The 14,220-nt window shown below is 27.4% G+C and overlaps 1 protein-coding gene across 3 annotated transcripts; it reads left to right on the plus strand.

Annotated features, from left to right (window-relative positions):
* Positions 1-8,229: 8,229 nt before the first annotated feature.
* Positions 8,230-13,930, plus strand: LOC126736405 (uncharacterized). 3 transcript variants are annotated; one of them, XM_050440735.1, is made up of 5 exons: positions 8,230-8,471; positions 8,532-8,636; positions 8,685-8,869; positions 10,567-10,632; positions 13,376-13,930. In XM_050440735.1, the coding sequence occupies exons 1-5, from the start codon at positions 8,264-8,266 to the stop codon at positions 13,766-13,768; spliced, it is 957 nt and encodes a 318-aa protein (XP_050296692.1). In that variant the 5' UTR covers positions 8,230-8,263; the 3' UTR covers positions 13,769-13,930. The 3 variants fall into 3 exon arrangements, with proteins under 3 accessions (XP_050296692.1, XP_050296693.1, XP_050296694.1); XM_050440736.1 differs by lacking the exon at positions 10,567-10,632; XM_050440737.1 differs by lacking the exon at positions 8,532-8,636.
* Positions 13,931-14,220: the final 290 nt, after the last annotated feature.

Here is a 14,220-nt window from a genome sequence, read left to right on the forward strand (position 1 = left end):
TGGATCCTCAGGAAAGTTGCGGAAAACCCAAAAATATCTGTACCGAAGTTAGCAAAAGAAATTGAGAAATATTTGCGAAAAACTGTTAAGCCTCAAACAGTCAGAAACTTTCTGAAAAAAAATAATATTCATAGTAGAGTGGCTCGAAGAAAACCTTGGATCAGTAAGGTAAATAAAATCAAGAGGTTAAGCTTTGCTGAAGAACACAGAGACAAAGATTTTTTATTTCGGAAGGGCGTAATTTTTACAGATGCGAGTAAATTTTGTATTTTCGGATCAGATGGACAACAACGGGTGTGGAGAAAGCCCAATGAATCTCTCAAAGAACAAAATCTGCAAGCCACAGTAAAGCACGGAGGCAGTTCAGTCATGTTCTGGGGGTGTATGTCAGCTGCAGGTCCTGGAAATCTACTTATGCGTAACTAATAGATACAAAAAACTATTCGTGTAGCCTAATTAAATTAAAATAAAATTATGCATATTTTAAATGGATACGAAAAGCAATTATTTATTATTTGAAAATTTGCTTTAAAATTAATGAATTATAAACGAAATTAAATCAATTTTAAGGTGAAATACACAAATAGATTTATGACAACTCCTGCTGACGAAAGTAGGTTATATTTTCATAGAATTTTTGAAATTAATTGTGTTTTATATATAGGTTTTTTTGCTAAATAAAGAATATCACTTGTATTACAATTAAATTTGATCATAAAATCGTTAATAACATGCAAAATCAACAGTTTTTCGCAAATTTGTAGACTACAGCAGATTAATTTGCTTTTCGTTAGTATAAATATACCCTCTTTTAGTTTACATAACTTTTGTTTGCAATATTTCCCTATAAAACTTTTACTTTTTTTATAAAAAAAAATAGATTCGAAAATTGTTTTTGTTTTAAAAATTTGTAGCGATTTTTTTTAATTTTTGTAATTTTTAAAATTAAATCTTTGCCCAAAAAACTGTTTTTTTTCTCTATAATACTTTTTTTTTATTAAAAATCCTCTTGTAGAAATTAAAAAAAATATATTTATATTTTTTTAATAATTTATCTAATAATTTTTTAGTATAGTTTTTTTCTTTTAAATTTCGAAATTTTTACTACAAAATTTTAAAGAAAAAATAAATTTTGATTCTTTTTCTAAATTTATAATGAAATTTCCCTTCTTATTATAAACATAAATGAAATAAAACCAAATTTAGGGTAAAATGCGCAAAATAGATATATAATAATAAGTGCACCATATAAACACTTTTTAACCAAATTTACACTACTTCAAAGCCTTTAGTAAATCAAAAGTGTAAATCTTATTAATTATTGATTTTCAAGGATCATTAATTCTCGAATAATAAAATTGATTAATTGATGGTGATGTTATGTCACTACTGATATTTCCTTATTATAGGCTAGAAATTGATAAAATCATGGTTTGGTAGACCTTTTAAAAGTGTAGAGCCTTTATTATAACTAATAACAATTTCAGATTATTATTACCCAAGATATTTAGGAAAAAGTGCGTGTAAGCAGCACACATAGAGAAAAACAGCTGAATCGTAATACTCGATATTAGCCAATATTGCCTAAAATAAAATATTAATTACAATAACATCCGTAACACGCAATTTTCATATTTTCCTGAAAAAAAAATCCAATTTTTCAAGTATTTCCAGATAATAATCAGATCTTCACCACTTTATCATCCTATCTCTGGGAGCATTGTTTCCGATAAATAATTGATTATATCCAACAAAAATTGCAAAGGGCCAGTTTCCATTCGCACATCATATTTCATTTTCACCTAAAGGTTGTTATAACTGACTCGAAAAAAAAAATATACACCTCTTGTTTCTTTTTGGCCCAACGTGAACGAATAAAAAAAAAAAACGACACGAAACCCGAAGATTTCAGATCCAGAACTGTGAATGATTGATGACGAATCAGATAGCACGGTAGCACATAATGTGTCGATTTTAATAAATGATCCGAACGTTTTGCCGTAACCTTTTAAAATGTGTCAGGTATAAACATCGCAGATTTGCTTTTATAAACGCTTTTTCGATATAACGAAATGGAGGAGGATGGCGGGAGGCGGAGTGGGATGGTGAATAAGCAAATATGTCATGTCGGAAAAATATATATAAAAAAAAAGTAATTTATTAGTAAAAAATTTTTTTTGGTGTGATTTATGTGTAAAAAAGGTCTTAAGGTGATCATAATTAAAATATAAGTGAGGTATTAATATTATTATTAGTATTTATAAAATGTTTAATTTCTAAGTGTCTTTAAATATATATTTTCTTTGTTAGTCTTTATATTCAATAACACTAAAAATTAAGAAAGGCTGCACTAGTTGGAAGTCCTATTCATTCATGTTATGCAAAATTTAGGTTAATACAGATTCTATTCTAATATTACAAATTAAAAATTAAATAAATCTTAAAGTAGAATAATGGCACTAGCAAAGAAATTTTTAATGACTGGTAGATGGTATGCAATAAAATTATGCATTAAAACAGTAGAAAATAGTAAAATATCCTTTATTTCTTGCAGACAGTTAAATGACTTTTTTATTCCTTTTTGGATTTACCCGAAGTAGGAAGGAAATAGATTTTAGAGCAATTTTCTTTGATTTTCAGTGAAATATTTAATTTTTCAGAGTGATGCAATATAAGAATTTTTTAGGATCGTTATATATTTAAAATTACACATTTTTAGCAATGTTTTTAGTTAAAAATATGCTGAAAAGATTATATAAATAAATACTCATCGTATCCATTTAAATTATGCATCAGGTTTAGGATGAAATGTATAATTTAACTTTTAGGAAAAATAGATAAATGGCTATATTTTATGCTAAAAGAATAATGTTTGATAAAATTGTCTCTAAGTAATATTTGCAAGACATGCATAAGAAGAGCCGAAGCAAAATTTTAAGAAGATCTACATTTTAAGGGTCTAATGTTTAATTACTAATTTAATTAAACATTTTCTATTCAGCACCTTTAAATTGTCGTTAAACTCTAATAACACAAAGTACATAGTTCCATAAGCAGTATCAATAGACCAAATTTTCTAATCATCAAAGTAAAAATTATTAGTATTAAACCAGTAAAGTCTATTAAATATAATATGGTAATCCTATATTGACCAAAATTTTCTTTCATAAGCAATATAAGCAATCTGTAGTAATAAAATAAGTGTAATCAATGAGTATAAAATTATATATATTTTATAAACAAAAACATATTTATCTGATGCGTCTTTATGAATTTAGTTTTGGAGTAGGTTTCTAATACTATATTTATATTTGTATTTATCGTATATTATTATTAGTTTTAGAAATAAGTAATGTTTACTAAGGATTAATTTATTTATAGTTAATTGCTAACACAGGCGCAGACAGACAATGTCTAGATGCTCTGCACTATATATTGGTACCTACTTTATATAAACGGAATTTGTTTTTTTTTTGCTATTTGCAATTTTACATTTTTTTTTAAATTACTGCTTTAATCAATGGTATCAACTGCCTGGACGAAGATTTTGATTGAAAAAATGATTTGTTAGCGTAAATTTTCATGATTTTCCTATTTTATTTTAAATATATATATTTTTTTGAAAATATCCTTTATTTATTTCAATTTTAACAAACCATAACTAGGTCTCATAAAGAATACACTCTAATTTTAACTTTAACAGTGTGGAAATAATTCAACAGTCTACAGTATCTTTGGATATAATGTTTAGTATTTTTAGGTACCTGATTGTATGGCTTACTGGCTTATACCACTGTACTATTTAAGCCTATATTGGTTCTTACATCTATCCCATAAATATTTCACTTATTAATTATTACATAGTAATATGTATAGTAATATCATGTAATATCTTGTATTCTCAATTTCAAATTACACATTTTTAGCAATGTTTTTAGTTAAATATGTTAAAAATATTATATAAATAATTACTTGTCGTATTTATTTAAATTATGCATCAGGTTTAGGATTAAATGTATAATTTAGGGAAAAAAAGTCTGTACTTTTAGTGTCTGTATTAGTCACACTTTAAACAACACTTTTAAGATTTTATTTTAAAATTTACAAGTAACGAAGCTGACTGAGAAAAATTGTATATACTATATTTAAAATGTATAGTTTCTGCATTTATAAATAGCCGGAATCATTGCTGTTACTTTTAAAAAATGTGACCTACATGTTTAGACCAATTACATTGACTATCAATAATTAATCCTGAAAATTTGACTTTCTGTACTACATTAAGGCTTCAGTTATTGATTTGTTTTTTCAGTTCTAATATACGTTTATTCTTTTGCTTAAATATTATAAAATTTATTTTTTGATTATTAATTTTTAGTTTAATTATTAATTTATTATACAAACGTATGCAAACAATCATTTTAATTATAGTAACGTGTCACTTAAATTTTCTTTGAAATATTGTAAAAAATTCTATACTAATTTAATTTGTTTAAATAAGAAATTTATGAAAAAAAATCATATAAATTATGCTTAAAATTTTAGGAATATATGGCGAAATTTTTTTTAAATGCCCGCTTTTGCCCTGATTTAGAAAAATTAATTATTAGGTATTTATCTAGAATACAAAGGAACTAATATTTTATTGAACATCTTCACGGCTTTTGATTTTAAAGTAAATTAAAATTTGTGGCAAAAAGTTAATTTTTGCATTATTTTTTTATTGGCATATTTAAGAAATATAATAACTGAATTTTGATATATATTTATATATATTTTTTATTTCTCATGTTTGTATTTGTTTCTATATGTCATAAAGAAATATGTATGTAGGTAATGCATCGGATTCTAAAAATATTTGGTGTTTAAAGATTTATATTTTAGTTAATAAGGATACATCATGTTTTAATTTTACCTGTTGTTCTTTAATGTGTTTTATTGTACTTACATTTTTTCTGTGAATTATTGTCTAAAAAGTAGCTGCATATCTTTAATCTTTATGATGGATAATATTATAGACGTTAATAAGCATAGTTTACTAACATTGTGGAATAGTTCATTTACATGATTTACTACGTTTGTTTGCTATATTGGAGGCAGTTTACTTAAAAAAATTAAGTTAAAATTAGGAATATCTAAATTAGCAAAACCTGACGCAAAACTTCAAATTATGAACATTTTACACGACAATAATGTATATAATTTTGTTACGATTTTTGGTAACTATTGGCTCTGAGATGCTTAATCAAGTCAAAAAAATGTATTTTTTAAATAATTTTTAATATTTTACCAATTTTAGCATTTACTAAGTTCTTAAACAATCAAATTCAATAATTAAATTGTCTCTTCACCACTTTTATTAGGTCGAATAATTTCGAGGCCTAAATATATAAAAATAAGTAATGACCCAGAGAGTCTTCAACCATAATGGAGCCATTAAGAAAAAAAATAATTAATTGCACCAAATTAGATTCATTTCCGAAACGAGGCATATCCCCATTATACTTTTCTCCCCTCTTTTTAAATCAATTAGAAAACAGCGTCTGCTCTGGTGAGGCTCAATTATTTAATGACGTAAGCATTAAAGTCTGAAGATGTTAAATTTAATTATAATGAGGCATTCAGCCTGTACAATTAAGTTTGATATTGAGTTACATGTCCTTTGGATATTATGTAGGTACGGTATATTTGTTACGTTCATCATACAAATCGTATAAGATTAATCACGCGGAGTAAAATTAGCTTCTTATCCAGAACGATTTATCCCCGGCGCTATTTTAGATTCAGCGAAAATGGCGTCGAAAGACGCCAGGTGTGGCTACGAGCTATTACCTATCGTTACGGAGAAGTCTTGCCGAATTTTCCTTCGGGATATAAATCCTGGAAAAGATAAAAGTATTACCTAGAATCTTGTATAAAGCTTGGAAACCTTCGAAATGGCGCGTTGTGCATGTTATTTATTAGGGAGGTTTTATTACTCTTGATAATTAAACTCTGACTTAGGAGTTCGTTAGGGGTATATGCTATGGTATAAATTAGACTTTAGTTAAAACGGTGTGTGGATTTAAGTGTATTTAATTACGTCATAGGCCTGGGTAAGTAATTAAATTATAATTAAACAAGCTAGAATAATAATAATAAATCAATATGGCCGAAAACATCGCGACACAATAGTAGAAATCCGCTTAGGCGGTCGCAAATTTGAATTTATCGCGGGTTCGCCTTTCACGCCCGCAATAAATCACGCGAACGTTTGACCTGGGACATCTGTTGTCCCAGGCTATACGGAATAAAAATTGCCAGTCATGCCACCAAATGCAAATCGATATAAAGTTTTACGGGAAAAATATTGTCATTTTGGGGTCTTTTTTTCGTTGTACACATCATATATCTTACACTCGTTTATTGTCAGATTTTGCTAGAGGTTTCTATCATCACCCGGTATTTTTTGTCCAAATATCGCACTTTTGGAGACCAATTTTATATAGTTTGGTAATGTACGGAACAGATTACCTCATAAAAATAAAATATAATCAGTAAACACTAAAAAATAATATTATAATACAATGTATGATGACAGAGTATAGTGTCTCTCAATTATATGATTGAAATATAAATAGCGGGACTAAAGACAACAAATTAAACCTCCAGTTTTTAATTGGCCGACGTATTTTTGCCTTTATTAAGACTACAACAGAATTTTTTTTATTTATTACTTTGTTGGTTTCAGTAACAATACATTATTTTACAGATATGGCGTTAGTAAAGACAACAAAACAATTAAAATCATCAAAACATTTCGTATCTTGTGTACATTATTTATAAAAAAAAAGAAAACAAATACATAATAAATAAATAGATGGGAGGCGGGTCATGGTAATTTTCAATCATATTTTAGTTTAATTTAATTGAAATAAATAAAGAAAGTACATATATATGTATATATTCATATGAAAAAGCAGATACAAAACAAAAAAACGTTTAACACTCAAAAATCTATGAGAATAATAAAAAACATAGAACTCTGTAGAAACTCTTTAAAATTCCCTGATTAGGTTTATCAAATCAGTATTTGTTTCTCTAACTTTTCCTGTTTTACTCGCTTTGACAATACTATGAAATTACAAACCTCAAGTGTAATAAACACGGATTATATATTTTTAAGTTTTTTTAACTAAAATTATTCTCTTTATGTTTTCACATGTCTTTTTTGAATCAAGTATTATTCGAGATTCCATTGCAATAATCTGAAAATTATGATTAATTCATCTTGCCTAGGACAAGAAAAGTAACTGACTCAATTGCCTGGAAGAATATTTTAATTTCTTCTTCTCTGGCTCTACTCTTCGAAAATATCTAAAAAACAGATCGGCTAAGGGTCGCAAATAAAACTTAAAAAAGCGACCTTTGACTGAATTTGATTTTAAAAATTACATTTAAAGTATAGAAGGAGATTTATTTACTAATGTTCATCGTTTTTGGAGTTTTGGAGCTCAATTTAAAAGATAATAAACCTTAATATTTAATTACTAAATCACTCAAAGTGGTACTTATTAAGGGGTTAAAACAGATACAATTTTTATTCTTGGTGCGTAATGGTGGTCCTCAAGACAGCATAAACGGTCCATTACTTTTCAATATACATCATGCTTTCTTGAATAAATGTAAAACCGTAAATATAATTTGTATGCAAATGATGAATTATTCCTTTTTTCTTTCTGAATAATTAAAAAAAAAATACTATTCATTATGATCTAATACAAAATGTGTACCTAGAAGTTTAAAAATTACTATTTATTTATATTTTTACGTTCGAATACGATAAGAATAAATAAAGAAAGAAGTAAAATTTATAAAAATTGGCGTATATACAAAAATCCAAATGATCATAATTTTCTTAAACAACTAATAGCACAATAAAAAAAAGATGATTAAATCTGATTTTAAAAATTACATTTAAAGTATAGAAGGAGATTTATTTACTAATGTTCATCGTTTTTGGAGTTTTGGAGCTCAATTTAAAAAATAATATAATAATAATCACCATCCTGGTACAAATAATGCCTCTCTAAAGCTTCTATAAATCACGAGTCTACCATAAGTTTAACAACGCCATCTCTATTGCTATTGATTAAATTGTCTCATTAATCATTCATGTACTGAGTACTTTCTTACCATCATCTCGATACCACAAAGTGGGGGGTCAGTACGACTCGTTCACTATAAATCAGTACTGTGTTTGTCTTGCCGTGTTAATGTGTTTATGTATGTTTTGTTTCTAGTGTACTTACAAATTTTTTGTTTAATGTTAAATATGGATAGACTTCTTTGTTTCAAACAGCCCTTCCTAACCAGTTTAGAGGATGCCCTTATTGACGAACTAAAATGTCCTTATTGCTACCAAAGTATGTTCAAACCCATATATCATTGTGCAAGAGGACATTCCTTGTGTTCTAACTGCTATGAAGAAGGTATGATGACTGACTTTTTGTCTTGTGAATTTATTTATACTATTTTTTTAAATTTCTTAGCTAAAATTTGCAAATCATGTGGTTCTTTTATTAATGGTAACCGAAGCTACCATCTAGAAAGGATCTCCGAACTAGTCACATACCATTGCAAATATTTTGGAGATGGTATTATAGCGGCAATTAAATTATTTTATTTTATTTCGATTTTTTTAGGTTGTCAAAAAAGGTTTGCCTATGACAAGCTAAAACAGCACGAAAACGAGTGCCAAACGATGACTTTTAAGTGCCCATTGAGATATGGAAGCGAGTGTAAATTTATCGGTAATAAAAAGCAGATTTTGTTTCATTGTCAGCTGGTACATGCAGATTTTACTTTTGTGTCTACCAACAGTTTTGAGGTGAGTTTTGGCAATTTAATTAAGACTTAAAGAAAATTCTTCCTTTAGCCTAAGAAGAAGTATTAACTTATTTGTTATATGAGTTTCAAAATTTGATCTGTTTCATTTTTTATGCATTCAATTTTTATTCTTATAACTGCATCTTATTAGTCTGAGGTGTCATAACTAATTGTATAATAGAATATATAATATGATATTATAATAAAATTATATTTCTTATTGTATCTGAATAAGCTATTTAAGAAAAACATAATTGTTATAATCTCCAGCTAGTAATATGAAAATGAATAGGTGATATAGAAAAAAAAATGGATTTTATTCTATTTTTATTTCAGTCTAATGTATCCTAAGAAATTATTCTAAGATTATTTATATGAAATATTTTTTCTGCAATTGCATAAGATTTCCATGTAAATAAAAGTGTTGTTTTTGATTATTGCTAAATATGTGCAGGTTATTAATATTTTATAATTTATATTTAAAGCAAGTATGTTTGACACGTACTAGCTTAATTCTCTAACTACATTAACCTTTTAAGTATACAAGTTGTGGTTTCTTTAAATGAATAGAAGTGGCACCGCGATGCTAGTAAAATGATAATTTTTTTTATTCTCCAGTATATAAATATTGATATAATTGTTATTTTAAATATTAGGATCCAATATTATTTATATTTCAAGAAGTTTCTAATAAATCAATGTATTTTCTAAAAGACACCTTTGCATTTCAATTACACAAACTTTGATATGTAATTTTAACAGTATTTCCTTAGATATAACACATATAATACTATGAGGTTGAATTACCAACCGAAAGAAGTTAATGTTAATAGAAAATTATTGTTTGTAATTTTTGTAGTTTCCATCTCATTTCATGTATTTATCATAGTAAGAACTATAATGATATATAGGTTTTCTTATATAGGTATACTCATTTAAAATAAAAAGCATAATTGCATTACGATGTATAATGATCCTTGACTTTTTCGGTTAACAGTCAATTTGTTTAAAATTTTTTATGTACTTACCGCATTTTATGCTTCTACCATTCCTTGAATCATCAACTTGCATACCAGCTTGTTCATTTTCAATTTAATAATTGCTTTATTATACAAAGTGATAATTAAATTATTTATTTCCAAAAAACAGTATGTAGATTACAAAATTTAGTACCTAACGAATTTTCAAAAGGCAATCCTAAAAATATAAAAATGATTTTTTTATTGAATAAAATGTTCAAGAAAAATACAATTTTCATAGACTCCAGGTAGTAATATAAAAACAAGTATTGGAAAACTTCATTAAATGACATACTTTTCCTGACATATCTTATTAGCCTATACAAGCTGAATCTATGAATCTTTCTTTCATTCACATCGTGTATTTTTAATTTTATTTAAATTTCTACTAATAAATATTAAATTTTCTATTTTATATATCTCTTAAAAGTGTAAACTAGATTAGCACATTTCTCATTTCAATCTCAAGCCCCTTAACGATTTTGGGATTTTTTAAATTAATTATGTAATATTATCCTTAGAAATATTTACATTTTTTTTTTTGATAGAGAACCCATAAATCTTAATAATTAAATTAAGGTACTTATTATATGTTGATGTATCTTTCTTGTTAATTATCAATTTAACATGTTATAACTTCATAAAATTGCCCCTATATTAACAAATAAACGTTTTTCAGGACGTGCCAAATAAGTTTATACATGCTGACTGTGTCAAAGGCCTTCGTCAGATCGACAGAAAAGAGGTGGGTTTCTCTATTTTATTTCTTTATTAATTTACTTCATTTATTAATGTTTTAAGAGAGATTTGTGCTAAGCTAGAAAACTTTTGAGGTCATTTTTATATAAATGATCGATTGATTATTTTGAGATCGGATTAATTATTTTGAAAAGATCTATGAAAAGTAAATTTGTGGGCCAAACTAAAAAGAAAATAGAGGTTCACAAAAGTGATTTATAAAACCATTTAAATTACAAATTTTTAAAATAAAAGAACTCCTTGAATGCAAGACCTTTACAAAAAAAATTTACCAAACTGCATTTTTTAACGAGACTAAAGACTAAAAGAAGCCTTTATTCCCGATAACTGTCTAAAGAAAGCATTTCGTGCAAGGCTTTAACTGTTTGGAAGTGAAATCTGATATTTCTTCCAGGCAGTTGAAACCTCAAACAGGAAACTTACTTCTGAACCTCACTGAAATACAGAATATTTAAAGAAAAAAAACCTTATGGTCCAGAATTATTTTTTTTTTCATATGAAAATAATTTTTGAGATGACAAGTACGTTTGGAAAATTTGTAATTGCAATTATACAATATTTTTTTAAATAATTCTTTTTTTCTTTTTTTAAAATTTCCATAGTTGGGTTGTTTCCATTTATTGGCAGTAAGTACTTGGGTTTAAAATTAAGCAATGGTAATGCACGAGACTTACTTCATTCAGGCAGTTAAGTTATTTAAATTTTTCAGGCAGGTAAGGTCCAGAAAGAAATTTCCTGCTTGAGGTTTCAACTCTCTGGAAAAAATAAGCAGTTAAAGCTTAGCATAAGATGCTTTTTATAAGCAGTTACTATCAAGGCTTCTACTATTCCTAAATTATCTGGCAAAAATAATTTTATTTTTCCAGGCAAGAGAGGTCCAGAAACAGATTTGCTGCCTGAGGTTGCAACTACTGAAAAGAAATATCATATTTCTATTCCAAGTAGTAAAATCTCGTTTTGAGAGATGCTCTCTTCAGACAGTTAAAGACAGAGTTGCAAAAATAGGAAAGAAGGAATAACTTACTTTTAAAGACGAAGTAAATATTAAACAATAGAAAATTAATATTGTGATGTCTAGAGGAAACATAATTTGTTTTTTGATATTGGATTCTGAACATAAAATTACCATATGATGTAATTTAGTAGGACAACAAAAAAAACCAAATTAAAGAAATAAGTATGCAGATAAACACAAAAGTAAAAAAAATTTAAATACCAGGAAAGTCATAAAGTAGAAGATGGACTGGAAACAAATTATCTTCTGTAATATTTCTTCCATTATGTGAGAAAAAAAATTAAAAAAAGTGTTTTATAATTAGAAAGTTAATCAAAGATTCAATTGCCTGGAAGAATTAACTTATTTCTTCCAGGCAATTGAATCTTTGACTAACTTTCTAAAAATAAGTTAACTCTTCCAGGCAGTTGAGGTACAGAAACAAATATCGTCAGCTGCCTGAAAAAGAAAAATGGTATTTGTTCAAAAAAAAAGCTCAGCACAAGATGCTTTCTTCAGAAAGTTAATTAATTCAGACAGTTGTCAACGTTGCTGGAAGTTTAGGTCCAAAAACTGCCTAAAAAAATAGTTCGGTAAAGAAAGTTTAGTATTTCGTGTTGTTGTAGTTCAGTATGAAATGCTTTCTTTACCTATATTATCGATACCGGCTACAATAATCCATTTATGTGTTGAATTTGGGTATTTATGATATGAATTAATATTGTTCTACAGTTAGGTACATTATATTTGTACTTGACAAGGGGTCTCTTTATAAAACTGAATAGGATTACATAAATATACATTTTCTAAAATTCTTTTACAGGGTTAATTAGCGGATCCAAATTGTTTATCATTTATTAGTAAATATTCAAAGTTATTATTATTTTTTGTTGATAATGGAAACAAGTGGTAAACATTTAAATTATTTTTTCCTACTATAAGTATTTCAAAAATAAAAGGGTTGGGTTAGGTTCCTATTTGATTCAAATGATAACTCTTCATTAATTTTTTAAAATTTGTGTTTCATACTGAAAATCCTTATGATGGACAATTTTATTTTGCAATGCTCATGGCAATTTAATTTTTTTCCGAAATGTTAAAGGCATTTTGTAAAAGCGTGTTTATTTGTGTAGGTGTAGAGTGTGAACGACTTATGTCAGAGAATTAGGCATTACCAGATTCATAATCTTGCATAGTTTTTAACATTTGATTACTGTCAAAACTTCAACTGCCTGGAAGAAATCAATTTATTCTTCCAGGCAGTTGAGGTCTAAATACAAATTTGCTGCTTGAGGTTTTAACTGCCTGGGAAAAATATCGTATTTCTCTTCCAAACAACTAAAGTTTTGAACTATCTAAAAAGAACATGTCCTGCTAAACTTTCACTGCTTAAAAAAGGTGTATTTAAGTTTTTATAGGTAGTAACAAAGCTCAACTATCTGAAAGAATAAGCTTACTTTTTAAAATTGCTACAAAATTATTTTATTTTGAGATACGTTGTATATGAATATTTTTGGTCATTTAAGTCATGTCGATCTTTAACAGAATTACGAGGTTTGGACCTTTTAAAGCCCTCCTTAATACTTCAATAAAACTGATACAAAAGCTCAAAAATCTTGTTAATATTAGTCAGCAAATAAAGTCAAAACTCTTAGGAATACCACATTTCATAATTATTTTATACTTTTTTTCAAAGTCTTATTGATTTCAATTTTTCCTTTCAAATTATTTTCAGCAACGAATGCTCTACGAACCAGTCTTCAGCAAATACCTCAAACGTGTGAACAATAAAACGACCTTCCAGAACTTCTATTTATATTACACCAACGATGTCCTCTTCCAAGGTGTGGTCCGTTTAACCTCCACCCACATCATCATTCGAATGTATCGCGTTTCTCCTCCAAGTGAAACTGACCTCCGCTACAACTTTCTGGTGAAACTTTACGATTTGGATGATAATTTACTCGCGTTATATCAGGAAGACTGTTTGGTCACTGACGGATGGGAGGATTTAACACTGGACGAACGTGGAAGTGCCGAAATTCATCTTAAGATGTTCAGGTGCTGCACGAGTTTCACTGTGGAGTTTTCGGAGTATCCGAACGAGCCTAGGGAGATGTTTTTATAAGGAAACTTTGGTTTTTTTACAGTTTTATAATGAATTTTATTGACTTTTTTGTGTTGACTATCATCTGTAAAATCAGTACTTGTATATTATTTTAAGTATTTTATTTACTTATTTGTAATTTTTTTGAATAACATTTGTAAGTAATAAATTTGTAAACAATTATTTTGTTTTAATTTATACCCTCTGGTTAAGGTGGCAACCTAGGAAATATACCTATTATGAGTAAGTTTCCTATATATGAATAGTTAATATCCCATAATGCCTGCAGTTGGTCCACAATAAATAATTATTAACTTTATCTTGCCCCGAAATTGACCCATAAAATATTAATCTGGGTCTGGGATTAGACCGGCCAACGTATATAACCGAATTAGGGCCATTTAGGGCACCACTATTATGATCTCCGAGTTATTGTAGCTCATTGAACATACATTCTTAAATAAATTGCTTCT

This window comes from Anthonomus grandis, chromosome 5 (assembly GCF_022605725.1).
Source record: "Anthonomus grandis grandis chromosome 5, icAntGran1.3, whole genome shotgun sequence".
NCBI lineage: Eukaryota > Metazoa > Arthropoda > Insecta > Coleoptera > Curculionidae > Anthonomus > Anthonomus grandis.